Consider the following 18425-nt stretch of genomic DNA (forward strand, 5'->3'; position numbering starts at 1 on the left):
ATTTTGTTATTGTAGACGTTTCAAAGCTATGATTGGCAAAATGTTATTAATTAGTATTTATAGTTTATAGTTATAGTTTATAGTCTCTACTTGAAATGTTATGTTATATACAATATCCAAACAGTCCTCCATACTGTATTCAATTTTTGTTTCTCAAGAGTTTAAGAGAGGATTTAAATGACATTTCAGCTCTATACAGGTACATATTGAAACGAAACAACGTTTCACCAGGACCAGGACCAGGACCAGGACCAGGGTGCAACAGAGAACAAAAAGTGCAGGACAATAAAATATACACAGTGCAGAAAAACAACAAAACAATCAATACAAAAAAACAAGTAATTAAGGGAGACGAGACAGGGACAAGAGTAGTGTTGGCCAGTACATGATACATAAATAAATAAATAAAATAAAGTAAATACAAATATACAAGCCCCAAACTTAAGTCTTTGTAATACAAACTTGGTCGCATCTCCAGTATAACATGCCCCCATATAATAACTGGTGATCAGAGGGTAACTCCAAGTTCCTAACCCCTCTTTATTATTCTTTCTAAGAATATTCTTGGGATTCTATCACCAGCCCAGATTCTAGCTCAGTATGTTAAATATTCCATTGGCAAAAAATCTAAAATGACTCTATGCCAGTCAGAAAGTGTTGGGGGTCTGTCAGAAATCCACTTCAACAGAATAACTTCCAGTGAACACAAAAGCTTCCGTTTATGGGACTCCCAAAAAAGACAAAGTGGATCCATTGTCAGCTTAGTACGACGGCATATTAGGGCCACTGTAAGAAATATTTTTAAGTTTTAATTTCGAGAATAAAGTCGTATCAGTTTCAATTTCAAGATTAAAGTCGAAATATTATGAGAATAAAGTCGAAATTATTTTGAGATTAAAGTCGAAATATTATGAGAATAAAGTCGAAATATTATGAGAACAAAGTCGAAATATTATGAGAACAAAGTCGAAATTATTTCGAGATTAAAGTCGAAATTATTTCGAGATTAAAGTCGAAATATTATGAGAATAAAGTGGAAATATTACGGCCAAACAGTGAGCAGCCGTCGCAGGCTTGTCAGTTCAGAGAAGCTCGGGTCTCAGTACCTGGATCGGCCTCCACTGCACGTTACTGTGGTTATCCAGTAACCCGTGATTATTTTTGGGTGGCTGTCTGTATTGTACACTTCCATCCACATGACATGATGACTAAACCCGTCAGTGCAACCGTTTATAGCGATGCCATGTGGCTTTAGTTTATCGTACGAGTCCATAAGGCTCGGTTGAAGTACTGGCGACGACGCAGACGCCGAGCGCACCGGTGGCGACGTTCTTCTAAATAAACCCAGTTTATTGCAAAGCCGTTTCACTGTCTGTATACTAATAACGCGCTGGTGCTGATGTGCAGGAGATTGTGGATTTCTTTATTTGTGAAACCGATATATAAAAGTACAAATCATGAACATCCCTCATTTTAACACAAGGAGGTTGCTATGACCATAATATTTCGACTTTAATCTTGTAATTATTTTGACTTTAATCTCGTAATTATTTTGACTTTAATCTCGTAATTATTTCGACTTTAATCTCGTATTTATTTCGACTTTAATCTCGTATTTATTTCGACTTTAATCTCGTATTTATTTTGACTTTAATCTCGTATTTATTTCGACTTTAATCTCGTATTTATTTCGACTTTAATCTCGTAATGTTTTGACTTTATTCTCAAAATCAAAACTTAAAAAAATCTATATATTTTTAAAGTGGCCCTAATACGCCGCCGTAGTTTAGGGTTCATTTGATTTGACAAAAAAAAAAGTTTGGACAGTCCCCCGGTTGAATCTGTGATTGGGGGATTTGATCGGTCATTCCAATCTGGCAACCCAGCAATCCAGTGACAGCGCGCAGCTCGTTCAACAGCAGAGAGCGCGTGCAGCTCAGCGTGGGAACGTCATCACTGTATTATGATGGATTATATATGAGTTATTAAATATGATGGATAAAACCACCGGAGAATCGAGCTTTTCTCGGAAGTTCCGCCTGTATAGTGAACCGAGAGAGAATTTATTGGTGTGTTCGGTTCTGTTTTACATACCGAGGACAATATTCAGTTATATTCAGTCTTCAGTTTATAGTTTCTGACTTCAGGAGTTTCTTTAAAACCTCCTTCTGATTCTCTTACTTTACCGGAACGATTGTGGAATTGTTTTGATTAATTATTGGAATAATTATCAGTATTAATATTAATATTTCAGGACGAAGATCGTCGTTATTTCAGTTAATGGAGCTTAAAAATTCACCGATTCCATCCAGACGAATTTAACGGATTTTCCTCCGCGAGACACTTTTGAATTTGAATTTCAAACTGTAACGGACACATTCGAACGCTAACGGATAAATTCAAACTTCAAAGGATAAATTCAAACTGTAACGGATCAATTTAAATCCTAACGGATCATTTCAAACTGTTAACGGAAGAAGTTTCTTGGATAACTGGAATTTAACTGAATTCTCTCTGACTAAACTCTATTACTGGATTCATTTTTAAGTTCCACTAACAAACTGGAAAAACTGACACCTTTTAAGAAGCTGTGGAATTATTGTAAATTTATTTTAATTAATTAATACAAGTAAAACACCATAACTGTTGGTGAAAGACCTGAAGGTTTCACCATCACCATGCTGACAACTGGTCAGATTGTTCATGTGACACTTTAAAATTCTAACTGACTGCAAATTTTAATGGATGAAGTGAATTGTAATGACTGAATTTAACTCTTTCACGTTCCAGCTGCTGAATCTATAAATGAAGTAATGTCTAACGTTACTGAGAGTCTTCAGAATGGATCTTGCCGGAACAGTCTGATCGTTGAGGGGAGTGCTAGCCCAGTGGTCAGCGCGCTCATGTTTGCCCTGGGCGTGCTCGGGAACCTGACCGCGCTCCTGCTGCTGGAGGTCCGGCGCCGAAAAGAGAGGAGTCGCAAGCAGCACGAGCAGCACCAGCGTCGCTCCTTGTTCCATGTACTTGTGACCGCACTGGTGTTGACTGATTTGGCGGGGACGTGCATGATAAGTCCACTTGTCCAGGCAGCACATGCTCTCGACACTACACTGTTCGGCATGAGCAACGCTGCTTGTCAGTACTTTGGTTTTGCTATGACCTTTTTCAGCCTGGTCACACTGTCCCTACTGCTCGCCATGGCCCTTGAGCGCTACCTCTCTATTGGATTCCCTTACCTGTACGGGCGTCATGTGAGCCTGCGCTGCGGTTATGTCACCATCCCATGCATCTACGCATTATGTGCACTGTTTTGCTTCATGCCGTTTTTTGATATCGGCAGCTACGTACAGTACTGTCCTGGTACATGGTGTTTTATCGACATGAACCCCAGCAAGAGCAAGCACCGGGTGTTCGCCAACGTGTACGCCACGGTCATTCTGCTTATGGTGGTGTCTGTGGTGGCATGCAACTGCTTTGTGGCTTATCACCTGGTGTTGATGTACCGGAGGCGAACGGTTAACTGTGGAGCCGTGGTCATGAGGAACCGCAAGGACAGAAGACACTTTTCACTCTCAGAGGAGATGGAGTACCTGATTCTATTAATCTTCATGACAGCCATATTTGTCATATGCAGCCTGCCTTTAATGGTAAGAGTTTACATACACCCCAACCCAAAAACCCATAACGGTCAAAGGTCCATTATAGTGCCACTGAGCTAGAGCTTGTACACTTAGTAGCACCAGCTAGTTGTAGTTACCAGTTGCTACTTCAAATATAAGTTTGTTTGTGTAAAGCTTTTCTTAGTGGACATTGTCTCAAAGCAAATTATGTTCAAGATTCTAGGACCAAAAACCTCTAATGAGCAAGCTGGAGGCATCAGTGCCAAGGAAAATCTCAAAACCCTCAATATTTCAAGGAAGAAACATGGAAAGAAACCAGACTCAGCAGGGACCCATCCTCTTTGGGTGGCCTGGAGTATATTTGGAGGAATTAGATTACATAAACAGATATTATATGGGTAAAAAATAAAATGATTTATAAGATAAGAGACTAAATGTTACTTTTGGACGTTGTGGGTGCAGTCATGGGTGATTATCATCGCATTGTAGGGCCTGATATTTCTGGAGACAAAAGGAAGGTTTGATATAGGAGACGTTGCTGAGACATGACCCATTCCCTTCGCTGTGAGGGCTGTTTGTTAGTGCTGGAGTAGTGGGCTCGGTCTCTGGTTTAGAGGCATTTGGGGCTGCAAAACTCTTCCTAAGCACAATGACGAGAGAATAATTAAATATATCACACTTATGACTTTGGTGGCAGCTCTGTTTGACTGAAAGGAAACAAATTCCTACAACTCTCCACAGAGGAGTCGAGGAATTCCATAGAAGTGCTCATGATTTTGGAATAGGATGAATAAGAATCTCATGGACAGGTCTACAGATGTTCAGTCATATTGTGATCTTGGAATAACTCTAATTGGGTCCCTGGCTTGTTTTGAAAGCTCATTTGACTTGCCCCCCTTTCAGTGATTTTGTAAATCAAAACGTATTACGAATGGTTTATAAAGCTAAAAGCATGCTGTCGCGACTGCAAACGATTTGTGTAAACAAATAAAAACATCCTAAATGACAGTAGGAAGTGCGTAGGAAGTGATTACAACCTGGCGTCCATCGTAAATCTCATTAATACTTAGTCATACTCGGTGAAAATGGTTCACTTCCATCACACACTTCCTGTTTCCATCATCGTACGTTCAGCACATTTGTTTGTTTGTAATTGAGTTACGTGTCTCGTCGGCTTTTACGGTCCAGCATGGACGAGATTTATGGCACAGACTCGACCACAAAGTTTGTACCTCGTAAACACATCCAGTGAACGTTTCAGACTCCACAGAGGAACGTACTTGTCACCAGTAGCCAGACGTGGGCGTTTAGCGAAACTACATTGTGGAGAAATCACTGGAGTGTAATCACTGGAGTTGATCATCCTCAGTGTTACTGATCCATTCACGCCAAGAAGAGTCGATATTGGGAATTCTCAAGGCAGAGAAATCACAAGATCTAAACGCTTTATAAACTCCTCTGAAGGCCAAAAACACGATTTCCTTATCGCTGTTGGCGAGAAAGGGAAAAGCCAATGTGGTTGTGATACTGTTTATATCTCTGTTTGATTGTGTCATACGAGAACCAAGCGAACGACTAAAACCTTGATTAGATTTCCTTACAAGGAAACCCTGATTTAAAACAGAGCTAAAAATGTTTATTTTCCCCACACAGCACTTTCAGTTTTACAAATCACACACAGAAACCCAGCAGTGATGCTCAAGAGACGATGGAAATCACCTCCGTCCTCTACCAGGGAATTAATAATCGCACAAGTCTGATGTAGTTTTGAGTCAGCACCGTGTAGGTTGTCTGCAGATCGGATTTCGGTCTGAAAATCCTCTGTGCATGTGCATCGGCGCATAAGTGCTGTACACAAAAATGTCATTTCCCAGGAGGCTGTACGAGGAAACTGGAACTGGTTCTAGCCCACCCACACAGCACACGTAGTAATTTGACGTCAACATCAACTCGACTTGAACCAGACTGCGTCAAAACTCCAGTAAGGAAGTAATATCGGTGCTTCCAATGTGGAAGTAATATCGGTGTAAACAATACATTTTAGAGGTAATAGATACCATAAAGTACCGCAGTGAACCAGAATTATGGAATCACAGTGGTTTCATGAGGCTTTAATGATCTACATAAGAGCAAATGGCCACTATGAACTAAGATCTAAGACCACTATGGTCTATATGTAGATGTATTTTTAATGTAGTTAATTAATAACCAATTAGCAGACAACCAACATCATTGTTGGCGGTTAAATTCATTCCCATCCATTGAAAGTTGATACTTTAATTACTAGCGTAGATGGAGATCTCTTACACCATCAGTACCACAGCACGAGATATCTGATTCTTTTATGAAATTTAATTGAGACTAAATTCCACACCCACTTGGCGTGTTGGTGCAGCACGTTACCCAACAATGGCGCCATGCTGAAATGTGCTCACCTGCCGTCAGGTGGACGAGAATGGTTAAACTGACCCCCACCTGACATCAGTTGTTGATTACTTAAGACTAAAACCAGCTAATAGTGCATGGTAGCACAATTCACAATGGTTGGAAAGGTGCTCTCAAAAGGGCGCCAATCATGAGACTAAGATTGAACTTCAAGCGGTACGTTTGGAGAAAACCAAACAGCAACCTACCGAAAATACACCATACATACTGTGAAGCATGGTGGTGGCAGCATCATGTTATGGGGATGTTTCTCCTCAGCAGGAAGGAACTCAACAGTTAGTCAGGATTGAAGGGGGAATGGATGCTGCCAAGTACGTTCACATTCTTAAGAATGATCTTAAACACACTGCAGAAAAAACTAAGCTGTGATCTTTAGTGGCCAAGCCTGAGCCCTGACTGACCCTAAATCTGATAGAAGATGCATGGATGGACTTAAAGAAAGCGGTGCATTGGTGGTCACCAAGGAATTTGGCTATTCTAGGACAATTCTGCTAGGGAGAACGGACACATACTCCCCAATCTAGGTGTGCAAATCTGGTAGGACTGACGCTGGAATTGAAGCATAAGGTGTCTCTACCAAGTACCAAGTCATTCTAGTTTTTTATTTTTAATTATTTTCCAGTTCTCGAGGGTTTTTTTGTGAGTTTTGTAAGAGGCTGTAAGTGAAAAAGTGACTTTTTTTTACAGAAGCGACTTGTACATTTTCTATAGGCACCGTAGATACTGAGACATATTGCTACTAAATCAGATTTCAAATGTCACATTCAGGAACCTGGACTTACCCGTTATCTTCACATTCAACCTCAGGGTAGATATTAAAGTTCAGGTTGTGCAGCGTGTGCGGAATGGAAAGTTTTATCATATTAAGGTGGAATAAATAGAAGCTACTGCGGTGATATAGTTTACCACAGATTTGATCACAAATAATCTTAAACTTATTTAAACCCAGGCTGAAACGTTCGTCCTAAGATTGGGGGGAAATATAATCGGTTTTAGACCTTCGAGAGCTCAGAGTGCAGAATCACTCAGCTCATTAATGGCTTGTGTTCTCGTCCACTAAACGCCATTTCCGAGTCTTTAGATCCTTTTAACTGAACCAAAACCATCAAAATGAGGAGCGATTAGAGATGACCACCGGGACCATTTGGGACGTACAGAGTACCACCAATCGTCCTGACTAAAACCAGAGACGTCCAGTTACAGAGCAGTGGTACATGTAACCCCAGAGGTACGTCAGATGTTGATGGAGTCTTAGGATTTTGACTTATTTATGTCATTTATTTATGACGTTTAGCAGGCGCCAAGAAAATCCAAAGCATTTAAAGCTGCAGCTGATACCATGAAAGCAATTAAGACTTAAGAGTCTTGCTCAAACGCTGACAGCTTGGCAGTGCTGGGGGTTGAACCAGCGATCTTCTGACCTCTAGTCCACCACCTAAACCACAAGACTACTCTGAAACCAGAAGGCATGCCAGATCTACAAAAGTCAATATATAGAAATAATAGCTCTTCAGTATAGAGCCGAGGGCCACAGCGCCACGTGTCGCAGTCCACAAATAACCCAGATGATGCAGGATGAGAAGCTCTGCATTAAAGACTTGTGTTCTGGTAGCGTTCAGAAGTGTCAGCTCTCGACGGACCGCATAATAAAACAGCGTCAGCAGTAGATCATTGGAGCCTGACTTTGAATTTAGGCCAGGTAGGTATGAAAGGGGAATATTAAGTACAACTGGAAGCATTGCAGCGGTAAAGGTGTTTCAAAATACGGTCACACCCTCAAAACCACACACTGTAGCTTTGTTACTCGTCTTCAGAGCTCATTTTATACTAATCTAATCATCAGAGCTAAGTTAGATGGATAATTTTAGTGTATGTCAAAAAGAACGTCACACTGAAAGATTGAACAGTTCATTAGCTTACAGAAGGGTCTTTGTAGTTCTACAATTACTGACTGTAGTCCATCTGTTTCTCTGCATGCTTTGTTACCCCCTTTCATGCTGTTCTTCAATGGTCAGGACCACCACAGAGCAGGTATTATTTAGGTGGTGGATGATTCTCAGCACTGCAGTGACACTGACATGGTGGTGGTGTGTTAGTGTGTGTTGTGCTGGTATGAGTGGATCAGACACAGCAGCGCTCTGCCCCGTGGGCAGCGTCCTGTGACTACTTATGAAGGTATAGAAGATGACGGACTCAAACAGCAGCAATAGATGAGCGATTGTCTCTGACCAACCATGAGGACCATGTAATGGAACAGCGTCTGGCAGCCAGTAGAAACCTTTTAAACTAGACCTCAAGACTTAGCTAAATTAAAACTCAAAGTCTGCAACGATTATTAGAATATTTATGAAAGAATATCATTCCATTGGTGAACCTTTTAGTAGACTTCAGAATGGAAAAGTAGATCGTTTGAACCAGACCCCAAGGGTTCAGATACAGAAAGTTAATGTTCATGTGAGAGGACATTTTGCATATTGGGTCAAATATCAACCCAGGAGGAAACCCAACGGCACGACTGATCAGCTCATCAATGAAACGTTCACGATAAAAGTCCAGAATGGCGCCTCCCTGTAAAGCGATTGAGCACACTGCCTCCGGCACTGTAGATCGATATTTAAACCAAGCTTTGAGTCTAAGCTGGAGAAGAGAACTCTCCAGGGGAGCGTTAATTATAACCGAACCCAGACTTTTATGATGAAGGCCTCGACTCGTTTAAGGGTCGTGTCACCTCCCAGCAGAGTCTCATCGTACCCATGACCTTCAGATAACTTTCTGTACTGAACTTCAAGGCCAGACGTGAGAAAAAGTTCTGAGCATTAGAAAGAACATTGAATCGACACCAGTGATACCACCTAGACTCTATAATGGAGCAGCAGATCATATTTTAACTAGACTTCAGGACTCAGGTGAATTGAAAACGCTTAAGTGTGGTGGACCAAGTGCAAATCTAAAGCCTTGACTAAATAGACAGTTGTAGTCTAGTGAAAGGTCACTTGAAAGGTCACTGGCTCAAGCCCTACCACTGCCAGGTTGCCACTGTTGGGCTCCTAAGCAAGGCCCTTAACCTTCAATTGCTCAGACAATTTGCTATCACAGTACTGTGGATAAATAAAAGTGTCCACTAAATGCAGAAAATGTAAAATAAGCAACTAAATACCACCTTCTAATGGGGTCCTTCATTCAACAGCCTCTAACAGAGGTCGAATTTTAGCTGTGTTGCTGACCAACTGGGCACCTACAGGGACACTATTCTTGTGGCTGTTCTTCTGGCTGGTCGAAGGCACCCGCACAGAGATGGTGAATAATGGAGATCAGTGCATGACTGTACATACACATTACAAACACACTGGCAAGGTAAAAAGAAGAGCTTGGCATCCGCACCAGTGTCAGTTATTAGGCGTATGTCAGGGTAGGGGTCTGCAGCGGAGGAGGAATGATACAGCTGGGTCATTTGATAGAACTAGCTTGTAGATCATTTGAACTGAACCTCAGGGTGAAAAAAGAAAGTGACAGGACATGTTTGTCTTATTGGGGGTAGATATCAGTTACAGATGGAGCCATTTCAGAGGTTCTGAGCAAACACCCGATGGCTGGATCGATTAGCTCGTCAAGGAATTGTGTTGAAGTATGGTGTAGAAATGTCGGCTCCCGGTGGCTCATTTAGGATGGTGGCCTGAGGACCCACAGCCCACAGAAGAATCATGTGACTGGAAATATGAAATATGGTTTGGGGTCTAAACAAACCTGGTCTGTGTGAGGATCAATCAAGTGTATTGATTACGAATTAGCAATCCAGAGCGCTTGATTAATTCATGGGGTAGGTAGTAGGTTGAGATGTTTCTCCAGAACATCCGGTCTTCTGTTTGGGTCTTTAGGCTTCTTAATAGCTCGTTCACTGTTCCTCTAATTGCATCCCTCTATCTTGTTGCTGGCCATCCTCTTCCTCTTTTACCTTCAACTCTACCAAACATAACTGTCTCTTCAAATGAATTGGTTCTTCTCATAATATGTTCTCATAATATAAGAAAGCTTCAGTTATTAGTATTTTTTGGGGGGTCAGTGGTTTTTGCCGTCCAAGGTCTCGAGCACCAAAGATCGAAGGCAAAAGGTCCTCAGGTGCTTAAGTAGCGAGATTCAATCCTTCCTGTTCCAATTCGGCACACTTTACACGCCGGATGCCCTTCCTGGGCTTGGGACCTGCACTAAAGGTGCACCGACAGGTTCCCGTCCCCAATAGCTAGGTTTACGTTACGCCATGCACCTTCTGGGATTCGAACCCCCAGAACTCAAGCAAGGTTCCTACCATTGTGCCTCATGAGCTGAATGCACCAGTGCAGGAGGAACTCTGGAGGTGGACTGTAAATAGTTTGGGAACCACTGATCCAGTGCACTAAGTGCTATCTGCTAATAGTTTCAGTAATGGAGGAGCTTCTGCCGCACAGTGAACTCCAGGGTTCGACTGAGAGCGACAGTGGGGAGTAAATTACATTAGGAAAATCACAAGGACCAGAATAGAAAAGCCTGAGGTTTTTATTGTTACCGCTGGTTCGAATCCCCTGAGATGCTATTGGCTGGTCGGGTGTTATGTGTTACTGCAAAGCGCCCTGTGATTCTGAGGGAACTGGAAATGAAGTGAATGAAAAAAATAATGTTCTTCTTTCATTATTATTATTATTATTTTTAATTATGTTTACAGTTTGGGTTGGCAAGAAGGTCTTGGGTTCGATTCCCGGGTGGAATGGTCTGAGTTTCCATGTGGGTTTCCTCCGGGTGCTCTGGTTTCCCCCAACAAGTCCAAAGACATGCAGTGAGGCCAACTGGAGCTATTAGAATTTGTGTGTGACTACCTGTCCGGGGTGTTTCCTGATATTGAATCAGACCCACAGTGACCCTGACCAGGATAAAACAGACAATATATGAATGCTTATGTGATTCTGTGGCCGATGCTTTTACTAAGATAATTTGAACAGGGGTGCAGATTCAAACCCAGATCTCAGCAGTGGTGGTGGGCGAGCAGTAGGATGCTTGGTGGTGATTAAAGACAGTTTAGGGAAGGCCCATTTTAGTTCCCTGTCATGCTGCACCAAGCCTATTAAGCACATTTAAGGGATTTGTGGTACTGCATTGTCCAGCCTCAGAAATGTGACTAAATGGGCACAAATTCCCACAGACACAGAACAGTGGAGGCTCTTACAGCCTTGCGTATTGGGATTTCCGAGAGGCTCGTGGTCGGGGGACAACATGTGACGCAGGACTGACGAAGGTCTGTGTTTGTGTCATAACGAGCAGATTATTATTAATCACAGGCCGAGTCGAGTCGAGCCGCGCCCCCCAGGTTCAGATCCCAATAACTGAAATCCACCAGCGTCAAGATGAATTATTAATTAGAGTCTGATAAAAGGCTTTTATTACCACACACACACACACACACTTATCGATCAGCTGCCTGACTCACGCCGGAGACCTGACGGACGTTTTAGCATATAATAATCGCATCTCGCCGGCTCGGATGCTCATCGATCAGACCAGGATACGGACACTCGAGATGGGTTCACGTCACGGCCGATCAGTCGAGCCGCGTTTGCTCTCTGAAGTTTGCTGCTTGGCTAATGTCAGACAATGGGTCTGTCTGAAAACCTAGTGAGCCCTAGAATTAAGGCACCTCAGTAGGACCCTGCCAGAGCATTTTAAGGGATCTAAGACTTATTCTCGGGAGTGTAGGACGATGTAAAAAGCCCCTATGTAGCGAGAGCGCAGACACGGTGTTATTTTTAAATTGTTTCCGTCTCTCACCTCAGACTGGTTTCGGTTCCTTGGTAGCTCGTGGTTTCAGAACACCACAGAACTTCTACATGAACTTGCAAAACAGTGAAGGTGTGAGACTTTCCACGTCTCTGCTAGCCTGGTACAGCTGACTGTGTAACAGCATTAATACAGTTGTAATTATGCTGTAAAGTATTGGGACGCCTGATCATGAGCTTGTTGGACGTCCCATTCCAGAACCGAGTGCATTTTTTATTGAATCGCTTCCTCCTACCTTTGTAGCTTAAACAGCATCCACTCTTCTGGAAGCCTTTCTACAAGACTTGGTTGTGTGTCAGTTGGCATTTGCCCATCCAGTCAATAGAGTCAGAGGGTTATTGATGCACTGATGCAGGAAGAGAGCAGAAGGCCTGGCTCGGAATCCTGGTTTAATCCATCCCAAAAAGTATTGAGTTGGGTTGAGTGTTCCTTTGCACACAACCTGTCAAACCAGGTCAATCGGGAACCTTACGATCATTAGTCCCATTGGCAGTTGGAAGCATCTCATCATTTTATATATTTTACAGCTGTTAGCAACAATAATAACGCCATAAAGTTTAAACACACAGCATAAGAGACGTGTCAAGGATCAAATTCCACCCTCATTAAAATAACTAGTTTGAAACTCAGTAGCTCAGTTAACCGATGGGTGGAATTCCAGATTATTTAGGATCTTCAGACTTAAGACTTCATGGTGACCCAGGCCTTTATTATTGCCTTTATTATTGCACCCTAATGAGGGTACATGAGTAAATGGTAAGAAACAAAGTAAAAACATTAGTGCTCAGAGATCGAAGTTTATCTTGGGGTGTGGTCATGTAGGAACCCGTCACGACAGGACTAACATGTGAGACCCGCTTCAGCGTCCGTCAGTGACGCCCCTCCGACCTCCCCGTTCGCTTCGCCGTCAGCACGACCTTTAAACCTCGAGCTGAGATGATAAAATGACGTCGAAAGCTGATTTTCGGTCCCGCTGTCAGATTAATAACCTGAGAGTAACGACACGGCCCTGCAGGAAGGAAACTTCAGACGCAGAAGCACCGGAGGGGCTCATAAATCCCTCGAGGAGGCAAAAATGAGCAGTAATCAGAGCCGCTGACTCAGTTTGGAATATTTCCGGTAAATTTCTGTGTCAGCTGGAGAAAATTCTCTCACTCTTTAAATCATAGACGATGACATGACGGATTGGTCCCAGATGGTTCCGCTTACTGGTTGCACTGGTGTTTTATTAACTGACTGGTGTTTTATGGGGAGATTTAGCGGCCTGGTGATAACAGGTAATAAAGTAAATCATGTTAATTGTGGAGTTGTTTGTTTAAGTCTTTACACGAATCAGATCTGGCTTATCCACCTTCTGCACCTTCTGGAGTTTAAGCTTGTCTAGCCTACCTGCACTGTATGACCAAAAGTATGAGGTCTGGTGTTTCCAAGAAATGGTTTTCCCAACAAGCTTAACGTCAGGTGTCCATATACTTTTGGCTATATAATGTAGACAACCTCGGCTGACCCCTACCTTGACCAAGGAGACAAGCCTTTAGACTATCACATGCTCCCTCTGAAACACATCCTGTCCTCAGCCACTTTTATTCACCTGCTAGAGATGGAGTCTCCCGGAGAGCCGCACTATCATGCAGGCACAGATATGTGGAAGCCAAACCACATACTTTTGGCTATATAATGTAGACAGCCATGGCAGAATCCTGCCTTGACCGGGGAGAGCCTTTAGACTATCACAAGCCCCCTCTGACACATAGCCAGTCGTCTGCCACTTCTTTTCACCTGCTAGAGACGGAGTCTCCCGGAGAGCCGCACTATCATGCAGGCACAGCCATGTGGAGGTTATACCACATACTTTTGGCTATATTGTGTAGATTGCAAGCAAAATCGAACAACGTACTGGTAGCCAGTACATTTATATACTGGTTTATATACTGTTTTTTTTTATCGCCACTTCAACACCAGGCTGAACCAACCGATGGACTATATGTGGAACCCGGGTTGAATCCTTGCCCTTGAGTACCGCCTGTGTGGAGTTTATTTAACGTACGACATATTTTACTGACCTTCCAGCTTATTTGCAAGCAAAATAAAACTCTCTGGATGCAGTGCAGTGTTTTTACCCAGCATGCAACACCACAACAGGAGAATCATTCATTTCCAATTAGGGTCGACAGTTCAGAACCGCTGAGGAAGCGACTGCTGACGATGCAAAAACATAAGTTACCAAAAATCCACAATCTGCAGGAAGAACGAAAGCATCACGACGTTGATTAAGAGACGCCGGGACTGCGGCGAACCCCCCCGGGCAGGCGTGGAGCCACACCCAGGCCTGGCAGCCAAACTAAGTTTGCATTTTGTAAATAGAAACACGTTTAGAATTTGATGTCTGGAACACACTCTGAAAAAGTTGGGACGGGGCAAAATATGAGTGAATCTTCGAATAACGGTGTTCCACGATGAGCAGGTGACTTAATAACAGGCGAGGGAATCATGATTGAGTACAAAAGAGGATTCACCCAAGGATCAACGATGGGTGGTGGCTCACCACCGTGTTCCAGACTTCAGGAGATTTTGACAGACATCATCAAGGTTTTGGCACAACTCTGGTTGGATCCTTACCCAGTTTACCTAAGACACTGGTCAGAATTAAAGACATTTGTTGGTTTTGCTTGACCCTGGACTTTACAGTAAAGTCCACGTAACTGTCCGCAGTCCTTTGTAGGTCAGGTTTAGGACGGTCTTTGCAGGAGCCCTGATTTTAGCCAGCTGAGAACATCTGCGGCTATTTCAGGACCTCATCAGTGTGTCAGATCCCACAGCAGTGATGATGAAGTGTGTGTCGGGTGTATAGAGTCGAGCTGGGAGGGTAAATCTGAGTAAACGAAGCAGTGTGTGTATGTGTGTGTGTGATGATCTTGTTTGACTGGAAGATAAAGGAAGCAGGATGTTTGTTTTTGGTGCCTACAGGGGTGTGAAGGTGTGATACGTTCTTAAATAATGAACCCCATGCAGGTCCTGTCCAAAACACAGCCGCCTGCAGGGGGTACCTCAGACTGAAGCAGCTCAAATGCTTTTTAAGGTGGAACTTGTGTATAAAGCTGCTGTTCAGAGTCCAAAGTAGTGGCCAAAGTAATGTGGCATCAGAGTTAAAGTCGTGGTCTATAATATAGATCTGTTCTCTCTTTGTGCCTTTGACTGAAAGCTTCGATATTTTTGTCGATTCCGTCGAAGCAGACGATCAGACAGGGGATTTGATTGACCAACCAGAAGCTCGACTGAGACTGTGCTCTTGTTTAACTGTTAGAAATTTGACCACGGTGCTCAGGTGGCACACTGGCGCGAGATTCTGAGCTCCCGGGTTTTAATCTGAATCTGAGCTGGCACAGTTGGCCTACAGTCTGCTGGGTGGGAAACACCAGACTAAGGTCTGTGCCTGTACAGGAAGTGGAGGAGCGCAGAGATCGGGGCGTGGCTCTCCGTACGAGAAGCCGACCTCGCGCTCAGATCCATCGAAGTATGGGATAATAAGTCAGGATTGGTAGGAGTGTACACACCACTGAGGAGATGTGTGTCGGGCGAATATACACCCTCCTTGGACGCCGTTGGGGTCACCAATTGGATGATCTGGGTTTTCAACCGAGTTTACTTAGGAGGTTCCTCATTACACGTTCATACATTCATCTGTTGAGTGTTTGACGAGCGCTTTATCCTATTACTGGTCACGGTGGGTCCCAAAAAGGTCACCAGTCCATCACAGGGTTCCCATTATACCGGAATTTACATTTCAACACTTGCAGACGCATTTATCCAAGCAATTGATGGTTGAGGGTCTTGCTCAGGAGCACAACAGAGGCAACTTGGTGATGGTTGGGCTTCAACCAGCAACATTCTGATTACAAGTCCAATATCTTAGCCACTCAGCATCCTCTGCCCTTACTTACAATTGTGATAGATTACAATCCTAGCAATTGTGTGGCCCAACAGCTCCAACTTAGTAGAGGTTGGGCTTGAACCAAAGACCTTAGCCACAAAGCTGCCCATGCTGTAATTAATACAGATTTTTTTGGAGCCATGGTGTTAATTGTTGTGCTTTGTTTCCATGATGGAAGTTGTAATTTCTTTTTAATAACAAGCTGCTAATAATAACCCAGAATGCAAACCGTCACTAATCTCTGTCTCTCTGCCGTCAGATCCGAGTGTACATCAACTCCATCCAGCCCAAAGGCAGCGACAGGACGGACCTCATCGCCCTCCGCTTCATCTCCATCAACTCCATCATCAACCCCTGGGTGTTCATCATCCTCAGCCCGTCCAGGCTCCGCTTCCTCCTGGGCGCGCTGTGCAAGGCCGGACGGACGTCCATATACAGGACTTCCATAGCCAAGAACTCGGAGGGGGCGTCCGATCAGTGCCAGAACATCACCGTCACCGCGGAGTTCGCCAGCCTCAACAAATCCGCTCAGATGATCTGAACCTGACGTGTAAAAACTAATGTACTTTTTTTTTACATGCTGCTTCTAAACGGCACTCATGTCGGTCAAGAAAGTCTGGAAAGTTGACGTTCCAGTTCATTCCAGAGCTGATGATAGTGGGCGGAGGTCAGGACTCTGAGCGGGACACTGGAGTTTGATTAAACTGAGCTTGGAAGCGTATCATTTCCTTCATGTGATTGATTCATTACATCTGTTAGAAGGGGCGTCCCAATACTAATGTACAGTATAATGGGTTTATAATGGGAGAAACTCTGGAGAGCTTGTTGCTAACGTGGCGTGTTTGTGTTTTTAAAAGCTAATTGAAAGTCCCTGCGGGGCGACACAAACCCCAGCGAGGTCGGGAGATGTTCTTGTGTCCCGTCAGACCGCTAAAGTAAATATTTTAAGAGCGGATAGACACGGTAACACTGACAGGCTGAAGTCTGTAGATGCGTGTCCGAACGTAGGAAAATGTTCGTGCGCTGCAGACGCGGCATGATTAACGCTAGGTAAACATTCGTGTTTGCTCTCCGGAGCACGGCGTGTAGGTGCGTAGGTGCGACCGCCCCATACGGCCTGTTTTATGGCGCTTTATGGGGAGTCGACCTTCCACTTGATTGGATTGGCTTTCCTGAGCTAGTCATGCGAGTCGTGCGGGTTTATCCACTTAATAAAGCTAAGCTAAGCCGCGGAGATGGTTTAGACGTATCGTGGTGTAATGCTGTTATGTGAGGTGTTTATTTGTGTCAGTCATTAATTTAATTAAGTAAAATGCACTTTGGATCATGTGTGGGTTGATATTTATCCACGTATACGTTTATATGTATTTATATGTATATATATGTGTATATATGTATGTACAGTGTATCACAAAAGTAAGTACACCCCTCACATTTCTGCAGATATTTAAGTATATCTTTTCATGGGACAACACTGACAAAATGACACTTTGACACAATGAAAAGTAGTCTGTGTGCAGCTTATATAACAGTGTAAATTTATTCTTCCCTCAAAATAACTCAATATACAGCCATTAATGTCTAAACCACCGGCAACAAAAGTGAGTACACCCCTTAGTGAAAGTTCCTGAAGTGTCAATATTTTGTGTGGCCACCATTATTTCCCAGAACTGCCTTAACTCTCTTGGGCATGGAGTTTACCAGAGCTTCACAGGTTGCCACTGGAATGCTTTTCCACTCCTCCATGACGACATCACGGAGCTGGCGGATATTCGAGACTTCTAGCTCCTCCACCTTCCGCTTGAGGATGCCCCAAAGATGTTCTATTGGGTTTAGGTCTGGAGACATGCTTGGCCAGTCCATCACCTTTACCCTCAGCCTCTTCAATAAAGCAGTGGTCGTCTTAGAGGTGTGTTTGGGGTCATTATCATGCTGGAACACTGCCCTGCGACCCAGTTTCCGGAGGGAGGGGATCATGCTCTGCTTCAGTATTTCACAGTACATATTGGAGTTCATGTGTCCCTCAATGAAATGTAACTCCCCAACACCTGCTGCACTCATGCAGCCCCAGACCATGGCATTCCCACCACCATGCTTGACTGTAGGCATGACACACTTATCTTTGTACTCCTCACCTGATTGCCGCCACACATGCTTGAGACCATCTGAACCAAACAAATTAATCTTGGTCTCATCAGACCATAGGACATGGTTCCAGTAATCCATGTCCTTTGTTGACATGTCTTCAGCAAACTGTTTGCGGGCTTTCTTGTGTAGAGACTTCAGAAGAGGCTTCCTTCTGGGGTGACAGCCATGCAGACCAATTTGATGTAGTGTGCGGCGTATGGTCTGAGCACTGACAGGCTGACCCCCCACCTTTTCAATCTCTGCAGCAATGCTGACAGCACTCCTGCGCCTATCTTTCAAAGACAGCAGTTGGATGTGATGCTGAGCACGTGCACTCAGCTTCTTTGGACGACCAACGCGAGGTCTGTTCTGAGTGGACCCTGCTCTTTTAAAACGCTGGATGATCTTGGCCACTGTGCTGCAGCTCAGTTTCAGGGTGTTGGCAATCTTCTTGTAGCCTTGGCCATCTTCATGTAGCGCAACAATTCGTCTTTTAAGAT

At 43.7% G+C, this 18425-nt stretch overlaps 1 protein-coding gene across 2 annotated transcripts; it reads left to right on the forward strand.

The window, feature by feature from the left end:
* The first annotated feature begins 1939 nt into the window (after positions 1 to 1939).
* On the forward strand, positions 1940 to 17125 carry ptger2a (prostaglandin E receptor 2a (subtype EP2)). 2 transcript variants are annotated; one of them, XM_063007294.1, is made up of 2 exons: positions 1940 to 3647; positions 16058 to 17125. In XM_063007294.1, the coding sequence occupies exons 1-2, from the start codon at positions 2814 to 2816 to the stop codon at positions 16337 to 16339; spliced, it is 1116 nt and encodes a 371-aa protein (XP_062863364.1). In that variant the 5' UTR covers positions 1940 to 2813; the 3' UTR covers positions 16340 to 17125. The 2 variants fall into 2 exon arrangements, with proteins under 2 accessions (XP_062863364.1, XP_062863365.1); XM_063007295.1 differs by lacking the exon at positions 16058 to 17125 and adding an exon at positions 3837 to 4345.
* The last annotated feature ends 1300 nt before the right edge of the window (positions 17126 to 18425 follow it).

The sequence above is a fragment of the Trichomycterus rosablanca genome, chromosome 13, assembly GCF_030014385.1.
Source record: "Trichomycterus rosablanca isolate fTriRos1 chromosome 13, fTriRos1.hap1, whole genome shotgun sequence".
In the NCBI taxonomy this organism is placed as follows: domain Eukaryota; kingdom Metazoa; phylum Chordata; class Actinopteri; order Siluriformes; family Trichomycteridae; genus Trichomycterus; species Trichomycterus rosablanca.